General features: G+C 37.3%; 1 protein-coding gene across 2 annotated transcripts in view; it reads right to left on the reverse strand.

Moving 5' to 3' along the window:
* ARHGAP15 (Rho GTPase activating protein 15) overlaps positions 1-14,576 on the reverse strand; it is a 698,504-nt gene that overhangs the window by 605,825 nt on the left and 78,103 nt on the right. For both annotated transcript variants that reach the window (XM_024977977.2, NM_001105003.2), the window contains 1 exon segment: positions 2,177-2,245. Coding sequence is in view for 1 of the 2 variants with exons in the window: in NM_001105003.2 (NP_001098473.1) it covers positions 2,177-2,245 (69 nt within the window). In the remaining variant the exon portion in view is untranslated.

Genomic DNA, 14,576 nt, shown 5'->3' on the forward strand with positions numbered 1-14,576 from the left:
TGCTTATTTAACTTATATGCAGAGTACATCATGAGAAACGCTGGGCTGGAAGAAGCACAAGCTGGAATCAAGATTGCCAGGAGAAATATCAATAACCTCAGATATGCAGATGACACCACCCTTATGGCAGAAAGTGAAGAGGAACTAAAGAGCCTCTTGATGAAAGTGAAAGAAGAGACTGAAAAAGTTGGCTTAAAGCTCAACATTCAGAAAACTAAGATCATGGCATCCGATCCCATCATTTCATGGCAAATAGATGGGGAAACAGTGCAAACAGTGGCTGACTATTTTTTGGGGCTCCAAAATCACTGCAGATGGTGATTGCAGCCATGAAATTAAAAGACACTTACTCCTTGGAAGGAAAGTTATGACCAACTTAGACAGCATATTAAAAAACAGAGATATTACTTTGTCAACAAAGGTCCATTTAGTCAAGGCTATGGTTTTTCCAGTGGTCATGTATAGATGGAGAGTTGGACTACAAAGAAAGCTGAGCACCGAAGAATTGATGCTTTTGAAATATGGTGTTGGAGAAGACTCTTGAGAGTCCCTTGGACTGCAAGGGGATCCAATCAGTCCATCCTAAAGGAGATCAGTCCTGGGTGTTCATTGGAAGGACTGATTTTGAAGCTTAAACCCCAATACTTTGGCCACCTGATGCGAAGAGTTGACTCATTTGAAAAGACCCTGATGTTGGAAAAGATTGAGGGCAGGAGAAGAAGGGCACTACAGAGGATAAGATGAGGATGGCATCACCGACTCAATGGACATAGGTTTGTGTGGACTCCAGGAGTTGGTGATAGACAGGGATGCCTGGGGTGCTGTGGTTCATGGGGTCGCAAAGAGTCAGACACGACTGAGTGACTGAACTGAACTGAAGATATCTCTGAGACATCTATAAGTTATTTATATCTACTTCATTCTTTTATGTTTTGTAGGATGTTTCAGGTATTCTTAATTGTCATTACTGCTACTGCTAAGTCACTTTAGTCATGTCCGACTCTGTGGGACCCCATAGACTGAACACTGGAGTGGGTTGCCATTTCCTTCTCCAATGCATGAAAGTGAAAAGTGAAAGTGAAGTCGCTTCAGTCGTGTCCGACTCTTTGCGACCCCATGGACTGAAGCCTACCAGGCTCCTCCATCCATGGGATTTTCCAGGCAAGAGTATTGGAGTGGGGTGCCATAGGATACAACAATAAACAACAAGAAGATTAAAAAACACACAAAACTTGGTCTCACTCGTAGAATCTACAGATAAGGGATTAATTTTTCCTTAAAAATGTCAAAATTTGCAGTAGGTGCCTGATAACCTTTACTTCACTGGAGAAGGAAATGGCAACCCAGTCCAGTGTTCTTGCCTGGGAAATCCCATGGACAGAGGAGCCTGGCAGTTTACAGTCCATAGGGTCACAAAGAGTGGGACACAACCTAGCACCTAAATCACCACTACCACCTGTTACTCACGCTGTTCTGTAATCCCTCCTCCTTAAGTATAGACTGAATTTAGTGACCAAGAGAATGTAGCAAAACTGATGGGATATCATTTCTATGATTAGGTTGCAAAAGATTCTATTTTTCACCTTACTAATAGACTCTCTGGTGCTTCCCTGAGGCTCAAGTGGTAAATAATCTGCCTGCAATGCAGAAGACTTGGGTTCAATCTCTGCATCAGGAAGATGTCCTGGAGGAGAGCATGGCAACCCACTCTAATATTCTTGCTGGGAAAATCTCATGGACAGAAGAGGCTGGTGGGCTATCGCCCATGGGGGTCACAAAGTATCAGATATGACTGAAGTGACTGAGCACACCCAACAGACTCTCTTGCCTTCCCAGCTGGCATGCTTGGAAGAAGAAAGCAAACATACAAGTCGCAAGAAAGTAAGAGCAGCCTCTGGCCAAAAGCCTCAAAGGAACGAAATTGTGCCAACAGCCATGTACTTGAGCTTGAAAACAGATTCTTCCCCCTTCAAGCCTTCAGATGTTACCCCAATTTTAGCTTAAATTTTGAGTGAAAACTTTTGAAAGACTCTGAGCCACAGGACCCTACTAGCTTATGCCCAAATTTCGGACCCACAGAAATGTGAAGTATATGCTGTCCTAAGTTGCTGAGCTCTGAGGTAATTTATTTTGTTGACAGTAGACAAATAATACAGTACTGAAGTGAAATACTTACCAATTGTTCCAATGGAGGAATGACATCCTTCAAGATATGCTGTGAATGATTTCTTCTGTGCCGGGATATCTGAAAAAACAGTGACATTTGATACCATTATATAATTTATATTAAAAAATCTTAAAATAAAAGAGCATAATTTTGTAACAGTGCACATGAGAATCACCATATTCAAATTCACTCAAAAAGGTGAATAAAGTAAGTTTAAATGGGAAGTAAATGTTTTGGACATTAACTAATTTGGATAAAAGGTGTACTCAAAGATGGCTGGCTGCAACGATATCTCATATTCCATGTGGTCTCCTTACCCTTTGACCTTGATACTTCCTATCAAATGGTGGGGTGTATGATGTTTCATTTTGAACTTGGGTGGACCTTTATACATGCTTTAACCAGAATACATGGCAGAAGTGACATACATGACTCCAAATATTAGAGTATAATAATACCACTCACTCCCCACTTGTTCTCTTGGAACCCTCCCAAATCCTCCTCCTCTGCAGAAACGGCTCTGCTCCTGTTTGAATGTTCTTTCTGTTGTTGAAGGCTGGAGCCCAGTTCTCTGGGCACAGGAAGGATCTGCTCTCCGGCCTCCTGGGACCAGCGGAAAGGGGCTCCCAAGGCCAACACCCCTTCTTCCAGAGAAGGAGATGAGATCTGGGTTTACTTTTATTTTTTTCCATTTCGGCTGTACCCTTGGGGACAGGTAAGGAAGGAAGGTGAGGTTTCTAGGTGGTGTCGTGGTGTGATACTGAATATTGAATAATACAATTGCTGTTTTTTGTTAAAAAGAAAAAAAAAGGCACCATGTTGAGAGGAAACCCAAATTGGCCCATTCAGAGAGACCAGTTTTCCAGCTGACAGACTAGGTGAGTTTCCAGCAGACAGCCAATATAAGCCACTGACCATGTGAACAAAAAATATCTTCATGATTCCTTCTTCTAGGCATTGAATCCCCACAGCTTTCAGGTCTTCTCAGTAGAGATAGCAAACACTGCAATAGCTACTCTTATTGTGCTTTATCTGAATTTTTGACCAGATTCCATCAGCAAAAAAAAAAAAATCATTGTTTTACACCTCTATGTTTCAGAGTGATCTGCAATGCTGTAGAAGTAACTGGGACAAAATATTTAATATTGAAACTTTTGTATTTATCTGTGTGTTTATAAACTTAGCTTCTTCAGAGTTAATGTGCTATTAATGTCCATGTCTTCCACTGTTATCCATATATATATATATAAATATACAAAACACACAGTAAGTGTTTTCAGAACAAATTTGCTTTAAATGCCTTATTTTTTCTCCTGAAGAAGTGTCATAGACAGATTCTATAGTTAAAAAAAAAAGAAAAAGGAATTCATAATTAAAAATCATATTTTAAAATTTAAATAAAAGCTCTCATTAATAGTACAATTTCACTATAAAGGGATTTTCCAGTACTTTACATAAAGAAGAGAAGGTGGTGGGACAAATCAGTAGGAAGAGAAAGAAAGAGACAGAGACAGAAGAGAAAGAGAGAGAAACATGAGTGTAAGGAATCTTTAAATTAAGCACTATGTCTAGAAAATAATTTTGGATGATTTTGGCTCTGTTTACCAGCACATAAAACAGACTGAAAAGATCAGTTCAATGCCAGCTAAGATTGTGGTGGTGTTGTTCAGTTGCTCAGTCATGTCAGACTCTGTAACCCCATGAACTGCAGAACGCCAGACTTCCCTGTCCTTTACCATCTCCTGGAGCTTGCTCAAACTCATGTCCATTGAATCAGTGATGCCATCCAACCATCTCGTCCTCTGTCGACCCCTTCTCATCCTGCATTCAATCTTTCCCAGCATCAGGGTCTTTTCTAATGAGTCAGCTCCTCACAACAGGTCACTAATGTATTGGAGTTTCAGCTTCAGCATCAGGCCTTCCATGAATATTCATGATTGATTTCCTTTAGGATTGACTGGTTTGATCTCTTTGCAGTCCAAGGGATTCTCAAGAGTCTTCTGCAACACCACAGTTCAAAAGCATCAATTTTGTGGTGCTCAGCCTTCTTTATGGCCCAACTCTCACATCCTTACATGACTACTGGAAAAAACATAGCTTTGACTATACAGACTTTTGTCAGCAAAGTAATGTTTCTGCTTTTTAATATGCTGTCTAGGTTGGTCATGACTTTCTTCCAAGGAGCAGGCATCTTTTTATTTCATGGCTGCAGTCACCATAGGCAGTGATTTTGGAGCCCAAGAAAATAAAGTCTGTCACTGTTTCCATTGTTTCCCATCCATTTGCCATGAAGTGATGGGACTGGATGCCATGATTTTAGTTTTCTGAATGTTGAGATTTTAGCCAGCTTATTCATGCTCCTCTTTCACCTTCATCAAGAGGTTCTTTAATTCCTCTTCACTTTCTGCCATAAGGGTGGCGTCATCTGCGTATCTGCAGTTATTGATATTTCTCCTGGCAATCTTTATTCCAGTTTGTGCTTCATTCAGCTTGGAATTTAGCATGATGTCCTCTGCATATAAGTTAAATAAGCAAAATGACAATATAGAGCCTTGACATACTCCTTTCCCAATTTGGAAAGTCTGCTGTTCCATGACCAGTTCTGTTGTTTCTTGCCCTGTATACAGGTTTCGCAGGAGGCAGGTAAGGTGGTCTGGTAAGATTCTGAGGAAATTGTATTCCCAAAGGAACCAAAAGCCTGATATAAAGACCCTGTGATTCTATTCAATCCCTGAATTCCATATTTGCTCCACAAAAACAATTATGAAGGCAGCCTTCAAGGAGGCCATTCTCGTCCATGTCCTCTTCAGATGTGGTGTCCATGAAGGATGATGGAGAAGGAAGAGACTCCAGAAAGCCCAGCCAGAAACCCTGGAGAACAATGTAATGGGAAATTCTTCTAGAAAGAAGAGGCAGAAACTGTCGCTACTGCCTGGACACGTCTCACAGGACCTGACAGGGAGGTTAGTCATCGCTTGCATCCAGTGGCTGTTGGTTGTTTACCATTCTTTCCTTTATAAATGAGAGGATTTTTGTTTTTTGCTTATTTTCAGGTATCAATTTCTTGCCCTAACATTGTCTGTTAGATATGATGGAGAAAACAGGATGGAGAGCTTAGTTTTCGAGTTTGACATTCTTAATCCCCTGGTGAAAATTTGGACCTGATGCAGAAAGCTGTTTGCCACCAGAGATTCTGGAATTGGAGTTCAAGGCAGTAACTAAGTGAGGCTTTTGGTTGTCTCCTTTGAGGAGGTGTGGGAGTTTATTCCTAAGTGTTAGAAGACAGGTGCAAATTGATATATGGGAGGGAGGAAGAATCTGGAAATCTCTCACCAGATTCTGTCCTCTCCTTCCAGGGCACATTTCCAGACTGCATTACAGTTGAGAGTGTCCATGTAAGTAGTTTAAACCAAAAACAAATGAGTAGAAACAATGAGAACCACTTCCCTTTCAAAGCTATTAACCAGTGAGTGCTTGTCCCACCACATTCCCTTTCTTGGGATACTAGCTGGGAATAAACATCAACCGAGGCCTTATGGCAGAATGAAAATGCAAGATGGGAGATGCTGAATCACCAGGTCAAGAAAACCCAAGCATAGTTCAGGAAAACTCACTTTGTCTTATTTAGTAAACTTTATTTTGGAATAATTTTATACTAAGAAAAAAGTTGTAGCGAGAACAGAAAGTTCAGGTAGGAAATGTCCTTTGAACTTTTAAATAGTGAGGAATAAACTTTTATTTTGTGGAGCCATGATATATTTTAGATAATTTTATATTTGTTAGCATTACCCTAAGTAAGATAACCATAATTGATGGTTAGTTAGTGTTGAAATGAAAGATCTTCTGCATAAGAAAACTGTGAACAGAATAGCAGTTAATGGGAGAAATCCTAGAACCAAAACTTCATATCTGTTATTCACTGATACTTCAGCTTTTCAACAGGAGGATGTGTATATATATATATATATATATATATGTATGTGTGTGTGTGTGTGTGTGTATATACACACACACATATATATCTGTATATATATATATATTTGAGATTTAAGCCTCTTAAAGAACTAGGAATTTATTTTGTGACTATGTGTTTATAATTTAGTACTTTTAATTATTACTCATTATACTGGGAATTTAGTATTATGTCTTATACTCAACTTACAATGGTGGGAGAATTCTGGGATAGAAGGAGTTTTCTTATTTAAGTAAATGAAATGTGAAAAAAACCCCACAAACACAATAAGTGAATGACTGAAGCTTGGGAAACAAATTTTAATAGAAAGAAATTGGATCAGAAATGACCATTTACTGAGCATGTACCACCTTTGAGGGAGACCTTTGGTTCCATGGTATAAACAAGAATTCAACTTGAGATATGATACAATACTGCCTGCCAACATTTATTAAGTACCTATTATTTGCTAGGCATTGTTCAAAGTGTTTTTGAATATACTAAAATAATTATTACCCAGAAATTAAGGGATCAGAGACATATATTTTAAAAAGATAAACATAGACCTTTTAGGGAACTTTGAAAATCCACAGCTAGGAAAAGCATAGGTGATATTTTAATGTGGACTTCAGCCCTTAGTTATTGCACTTTACTATTTTTCCAGCAATAAAAATGTTTATGTATAAAAACAGTCACTAAATTCTTGGGGAACTGCAGAGATCTCCTGTGTGCATAAGTGGATATTCGTAAGGTAGAAATTTGAGGAGACCTAAACCTATAAATTTGTACACGTTTACGCAGGAAGCTAGAAATCAGGTTTTGAATCTGTTATGAAACATGTTAATATTCCTCTGGGGGAAGTAATATTGCTGATCATTCCTAAATCAATAAGCTAACCAATCTATCATATTCAACCAAGTTACAAAGATATGGAAGAAAAGAAAACTTTCATCACCTGTCTTTTGCTTTAATGTCTTTCTCAGTTAAGTATTAGGTACAGAAATATGCTATTATGCCAAATCAGATTATGCTGACTGAGACTTATGATTTAGGAAATTCTTGATCCAAAATTGCTCAGTTGTCTTGTATTGATATCTGAAAAACTTAGAATGTTTCAAAAGAACTGTCTTTCTGTGACATATGTAATTGAAATAATAATTATAAAGAAAATTTGAGGTCAATCACAATCTCATGAGGTAAGTTTGAAGGGAAAAGACAGGATTCTCCTAAATCATAGCATAAACAACAGAATATCTTACAGTTTACAGAATTATTTATTAATAATGTAATATTAATATAATAGTATCTGATAATTTTATAGTATCTGATAATTAATCTGATAATAGTATATGATAATTAATATAATAGTATCTGATAATTTTTCAAATTTTTAAGGGATGACCTCTTAAGAAACATTACCACTTAAGACATTAGACTTTTTGTAGTGAAATGTAGTTTATTTACCATGTTGTGTTTTTCTGCTTATCTGCTCTGCAGCAAAGTGATTCAGATATACACACATACACGAGTCCGTGCATGCTCAGTTGCTTTAGTCATACCCGACTCTTTGTGACTCTGCGGACTGTAGCATGACAGGCTCCACTGTTCATTGGATTCTCCAGGCAAGAAAACTGGAGTGGGTTGCCATGCTCATCTCCAAGGGATATTTCCAATTCAGGGATTGAACCTGCATTTCCTGCAATGCAGTCGAATTCCTTACTGCTGAGTCATTGGGGAAGCCATATATATAATTTTTATTCTTTTCCACAGATGTTTTGATGAGCCATTCATTTTAGCCAACAAACATTTCATGTTTAGTACACACATATGCCAGTAATTTCTAATAATGAGTGCTTAAAATGTACTTGTTTGTTGACATTACAAAAAAATCTCTTACTAGTGTTGCAAATAAAGCACGTACTTTATTTTGGACAATCCTAACTTTTTTCCCAGAATATCAGAGCTTTTAAAAGTACCTGACAACAAAAACCCCTATATCTTGTTTTGAAAATTGCTTTTGGATAAGTTTCAGAATGCTGGCAAGGTCAGGCTCCATTGTTTAATCTTAGGTCCTTTTCATTTTTGCAGGAATTGCTAATCATTGAATTTGTTAAACCTAAATAATGGTCAAAATATTAGCAGTAGCTTGATACAAAATTTTTAACACATTATTTTATTTGTGAATTACAGAAGTATTTTTTCTGAGGAAGCCTGGAAATATGATTTTTTTTATGTGTGTCTGCTTTCTTTTTTGTTTCCAAATATCTTAAATCATATACAGATCTTCCTTTTAAACATAAATGAACATGTATGTATACCCACCACATATTTGTGTTCTACCCTGATTTTTTTGGCTTGTTCTCATACTCTTAAATTATGACATATTTTTTTCAATATGATTTTACAATTCCCATTTGAGAATTTTATGAATTGCTACTTTTCAATTCACTTCTAGCTTTTAAGCAGAAAGAAACCTTAAAATTTCCACACTTCTCTGGCCTGTTTATTAAGGAATGTTACTTAACAGTTTCTTTTGAGGTGACATGGTTATGTCATAAACTGTTTTTTTTATCATGGTATTCTGCATCATAATAAGCTAAGCTTTCATAATAGATAGTAGTTGTGTGGATGGCAACCCTTCTTTTCTTTTGAGGAGGGAAAAAAGTCAGACCTCATCTATTTTCAGTGATGCCATCTTCCTATTGATTTATTTTTCCAGTAAATAGAAATGATTTGGAGCTACCACTGAAAAAAATTGAAAAACAAATATCTTTTGACTTGGATTTTTTTGAACTCAATATTAAGTTAATATATCACTGAAATTCTTTTAGATCAAGTCTATGAGTTTTTCCTTCTTTATCACCACCTACCACTCTCTCTACTTCCACTCCTCTAACCTCCCCAGGTACTCCCCTTTCTAATTGTGTACTGCAAGGTGGAAAAATAAAGTATTCAAGATGTGCAATGCATATTTCCCTTTAAATTTCTTTTTGTCTTATTAGAATATGCATTATAATTAAGTTTTTCAGATATCTTTTCCTCCAAAAAGAGGAATTAAAAAGTCACTTTTTCAATGTTTTCATTTTGTTCTTCCATTCCTTTTTCTATAATCTATTCTAAAATATGAAGCTGATAGGTGGGACTAGTACTTGATATATTACACAAACTATAAAAATAACAGAATTTGAGCATATTATTTTTCTTGTGTAGGAGGGTCTACTATGAAAGTTATACATAAACATGAAACATTCCACATAGCTCTGATTTTAAATAGATTACCATTTTTGATGAAAGTTTATAGCTTGTGGCTTAGAATTGAAATAAAATCACTTGAATAAAAGCATTAGTTTGTTCCAACATTTTCACAGACATGTACATTTTCTGAGGCATACCTCTCATTAGCAACCTCCGTGGATACTTGGATGAAAAACAGAAATAAATTTGTGGTTAAGTTTAGTTTTTATCTTCACAGTTTCTCAAAAGTTTTTCTTCTTTTTCTTTTTTTTTTAGTATATCCCAAGTTTTATGTTCAAATCTTCATATGTTTCACCAATATCTTTTTCTTAAAGCTACTATAATCAGAAACTAAGGAAAGTTAGTGATGCTTTTTGTGTGTGTGTGGGTTCATGTGGAAAGGTAGTCAGTATTTCCTGTACTTACAGCAACTTAATTGTTTAGAGATAATAAATGTCAACATAAGTGATGGCTATATGTTTTCAATCATGTATATGTGGTAGGTAATTGCTTTTGAAAAAACAAAAGGCAGTTAAGATATAAGAACATTATCTTATCATGCATTTAATCTTCTAACTTTACAAATATTTGTAGGCACATGTGAAATTTGTCCATGCCTCATAATTATTCTACCCTTACTAAATGTATCTTTCATAGTCCTCATGAGAGGTAATAACATAAATTGTAGAAAAACCAAATCTTCTGTTTTACTCATTATTAATGTACTACGGTATATTGTTTGACAATTTGGTTCTCATCTTCCATCTGCCCATAATAGCATTCAATTACTGTAGTGGGCATACAAATGCCTTTCTTTTTCTATTTTTCCATAAGTCTTTTTTGGTTGTATATTGTCAGTCACCTAGAGCCAGACATCCAGGCATGTGAAGTCAAGTGGGCCTTAGGAAGCATCACTACGAAAAAGCTAGTGGAAATGATGCAATTCTAGTTGAGCTATTTCAAATCCTGAAAGATGATGCTGTGAAAGTGCTGCACTCAATATGCCAGTAAATTTTGAAAACTCAGCAGTGGCCACAGGACTGGAAAAGGTTAGTGTTCATTCCAATCCCAAAGAAAGACAATGCCAAAGAATGCTCAAATCACCGCACAATTACTCTCATCTCACACGCTAGTAAACTAATGCTCAAATTTCTCCAAGCCAGGCTTCAACAATACATGAACTGTGAACTTCCAGATGTACCAGCTGGTTTTAGAAAAGGCAGAGAAACCAGAGATCAAATTGCCAACATCTGCTGGATCATCAAAAAAGCAGAAGAGTTCCAGAAAAACATATTTCTGCTTTACTGACTATCCCAAAGCCTTTGACTGTGTGGATCACAATAAACTGTGGAAAATTCTGAAAGAGATGGGAATACCTGATCACCTGACCTGCCTCTTGAGAAATCTGTATGCAGGCCAGGAGGCAACAGTTAGAACCGGACATGGAACAACAGACTGGTTCCAAATAGGAAAAATAGTATGTTAAGGCTGTATATTGTCACTCTGCTTATTTAACTTATATGTGGAGTACATCATGAGAAACACTGGGCTGGAAGAAGCACAAGCTGGCATCAAGATTGCCGGGAGAAATATCAATAACCTCAGATATGCAGATGATACCACCCTTATGGCAGAAAGTGAAGAAGAACTAAAGAGACTCTTGATGAAAGTGGAAGAGTAGAGTGAAGAAGTTGGCTTAAAGCTCAACATTCAGAAAACTAACATCATGGCATCTGGTCTCATCACTTCATGGCAAATAGATGGGGAAAAGTAGAAACAGTGGCAGACTTTATTTTTTGTTGGGGCTCCAATATCACTGCAGATGGTGACTGCAGCCATAAAATTAAAAGACACTTACTCCTTAGAAGAAAAGTTATGACCAACCTAGACAACATATTTAAAAGCAGAGACATTACTTTGTCAACAAAGGTTCATCTAGTCAAGGCTATGGTTTTTCCAGTAGTCATGTATGGTGTGAGAGTTGGACTATGAAGCAAGCTGAGCACTGAAGAACTGATGCTTTTGAGCTGTGGTGTTGGAGAAGACTCTTGAGGGTAACTTGAATTGCAAGGAGATCCAACCAGCCCATCCTAAAGGAAATCAGTCCTGAATATATATCAGAAGGACTGATGCTGAAGCTGAAACTTCAATATTTTGGCCACCTGATGTGAAGTACTGACTCATTGGAAAAGACCCCGATGCTGGGAAGGATTGAAGGCGGGAGAAGAAGAGGATGACAGAGGATGAGATGGTTGGATGGCATCACCGACTCAATGGACATGAATTTGAGTGGACTTTGGGAGTTGGTGAAAACAGGGAGTCCTGGCGTGCTTCAGTCCATGGGGTCGCAAAGAGTCAGACACGACTGAACGACTGGACTGAACGACTGAACTGATCTGATTGTCAGTCAGAAATCTGATAATCTCTTTTATCCCCTGTAGAAAATGAAAGAGTGATTCAGAAACATTTGCAAGATGTATTAAAGTTTATCAGCATTTTTTTTTTTTTTTTTTTTTTAGTTTCTTGAATATTCTTTAGTCAGCATCTGGGCCACCTGAAGCTCTCACCAATTTGTCAATCCTGGGATAAGTCTAGTTGAGTGAAACAGCTTCAGCCACATATTCTTCTCCCAGATAGCCAAAGATAAGTGTTTGCTGGAATGATTCTTACTCCTTCATATTTTCCCTCAAACATGTGTATACCACCAAGAAGAAAATCAAACTGCCTTTTACCTCCTGTTTAATTATAAATGAACTATATATTACATGTATTTCCTTGTTTATTGTTAAATACTATTTATTTTAGTCTTCTCATATATTTTTGCATACTATCAATAGTAGTGGTAAAGAACCTGCCTGCCAATAAGGGAGATGTAAGAGATACAGGTTCAATCCCTGGGTAGGGAAGATATCCTGGAGGAGGGCATGGCAACCCACTCCAGTATCCTTCCCTGGAGAAGCCCATGGACAGAGGAGCCTGGAGGGCTACAGTCCATATGGTCACAGAAAGTCAGACGTGACTGAAGCAACGTCCATTCACCATAAATAGAACATTTATCTCCAATAATTTTCTCAGACTGAGAAGTAACATTCATATGGAACTTGGACACTCCATAATTTTAACCTTCAATTATGCTTGTAAGACAAAAACTATCAGAAATAAGAAACACAGATTCTGGGTAATAAAATTTTCTATAATTTCTTCAATGAAGGGCTCTTATGTCCATCTTAAATTTTTAGTTTACTTTCTTTTTTTACTTTATTGTTTCATCTATACTAAGTCAGGGCTTTTCTGGTGGCACAGTGGTAAAGAATCTGCCTGCTGATGCGGGAGATGCAGAGATGCAGGTGAGATGGTTAGATAGCTAACACAATGGACAAGAATTTGAGCAAACTCCAGGAGGTAGTTGAGGACAGAGGAGCCCAGCATACTGCAGTCTGTGGGGACACAACGAGTTGGGCACTACTTAGCAACTGAACAACAACAAAGATATACTTCAATCATGAATTTCTAAATTGATATAATGAGCAAATAAAGGCCAAATAGACACAAAGACATCTTATTTCACTCATAATACTACTAATGGTATTAGGTCTAATGGTATTAAATCTAAATCATTAGATAATTCTTTAGAGCCAGATAGAAAGTTAGCTGGTAAAATAATTTATTTGTCTCTTTTACTCTCTATAACAGAGATATTTCCTTTGTTGGTGTAAACTAAAGGAAAGAATTTAGAGAACAGATTAAGAAAATATAGATAGGTATGTAGAACACTCGGGCCAAATTGCTATTTTCTCCACAATTGCAAGTCATAATTTATTGTTTAAATAGAAAGATTCAAGACAGTATAAAACGATACCAAGAGAACTATCTCACAAACACCTCAAAACAAAGAAAAATAGGAAACAATTATTGAGAGTCTAAATTATTAAAATGGCCTACCAATTTTTAGCTAACTGAAACAAATCATTGTCAAATCACCATTTGGCCACACTGGGCAGAAACGACCTATGTCTAATTTCTGGATATGTAACTATCTGGAAATTCTCAACAAATCAGAATCAGGCTTTATTTACAGTCTCAAATATAAGTCTCTTTCATTGCCCAGAAGAGCTTAAGTTGAATTATGAAGTTGCCTTCTTATTTTTTTTTCAGGGATATGTTCAATCACTAAAGAAGAAATTCTCTTCTTTGAAAAACTGTAATCTACGCAATATCTAGTTTGATCTATGATATGTAAAGTTTGACAAATACATCTACCCTCAGTCAGATTTCTATAGTCTTTTGACACCTTTCCTTGTACATCATTATTTCATAGTGCAAAGATGGGAATGTACTATCTAACTCACTATAAATGCTCTGCCTGTGTGGAAAGATCACTTGTAAAAGCATTGTGGGAGGCAGAACTTTTAACAACTGTGACGTTCTTTCAAGAATTAATGGACTTTTGGTCAAATGTTTAAAACATGCATATGAATACCCTTGGCATCTTTAGTGAATGCCTAATAACTGTATCTTTCCAGTTTCCTTTCTTCAGTTATTCTTTGAGGTTTCCATAGACCCCTAAACTCACCTTCTGCTGCCGAAAAAAGCAGATTTAGTTCTGAAGGTTAATCCAACTCAGCAGGATTGAAGGATGGCACTTTTCCTTGGTCGTAAGTATGTTGGCTCAGGCCAGACAGCTGTTAGGACATTCTCCTCTGGGAATCGTGCCCTCAACACCCACCGCTGATGCACATACATGGTCTACTGGCTGCCGACTTCCATGCCCATCTGCTCAAATGGCATGGTGCCCGCTCACAAGTTGGCTGGATCCTTGCCCTTAGTGTGTAGGTGCCAGGCAATGATGGGTTTAGATGGGCAGCCTGCATAATACTACAAGTGACAATTTTCTCTTTCTCTCTCTCTCCAGTATCTGTCTTCTGTGCCTTCTCTGAAAGAGAAACTGTATGTTTCTCTACCTCTGATAATCCTGTGGACACATGTGGCCTTTTACAGGTAGATATATAAATACCCTCAACCTGCTAGCAACAGGGAGATGAAAGGGAAGAATCCACAGAGCCCCAAATGACAAGTTCTAACACAGAAATGGGTTGGATTGTGAAAATCCCGACCACCTGGAGTCTGTCAGAAGAAATTTAGCAAGGGTGTAAGTACGGCAGATCTCTCACAGACAGCAATGGCACCAGGAAATAGCTTAAGTTACAGCACTTTTTGTCTGTC

The sequence above is a fragment of the Bos taurus genome, chromosome 2 (assembly GCF_002263795.3).
Source record: "Bos taurus isolate L1 Dominette 01449 registration number 42190680 breed Hereford chromosome 2, ARS-UCD2.0, whole genome shotgun sequence".
Lineage (NCBI taxonomy): Eukaryota > Metazoa > Chordata > Mammalia > Artiodactyla > Bovidae > Bos > Bos taurus.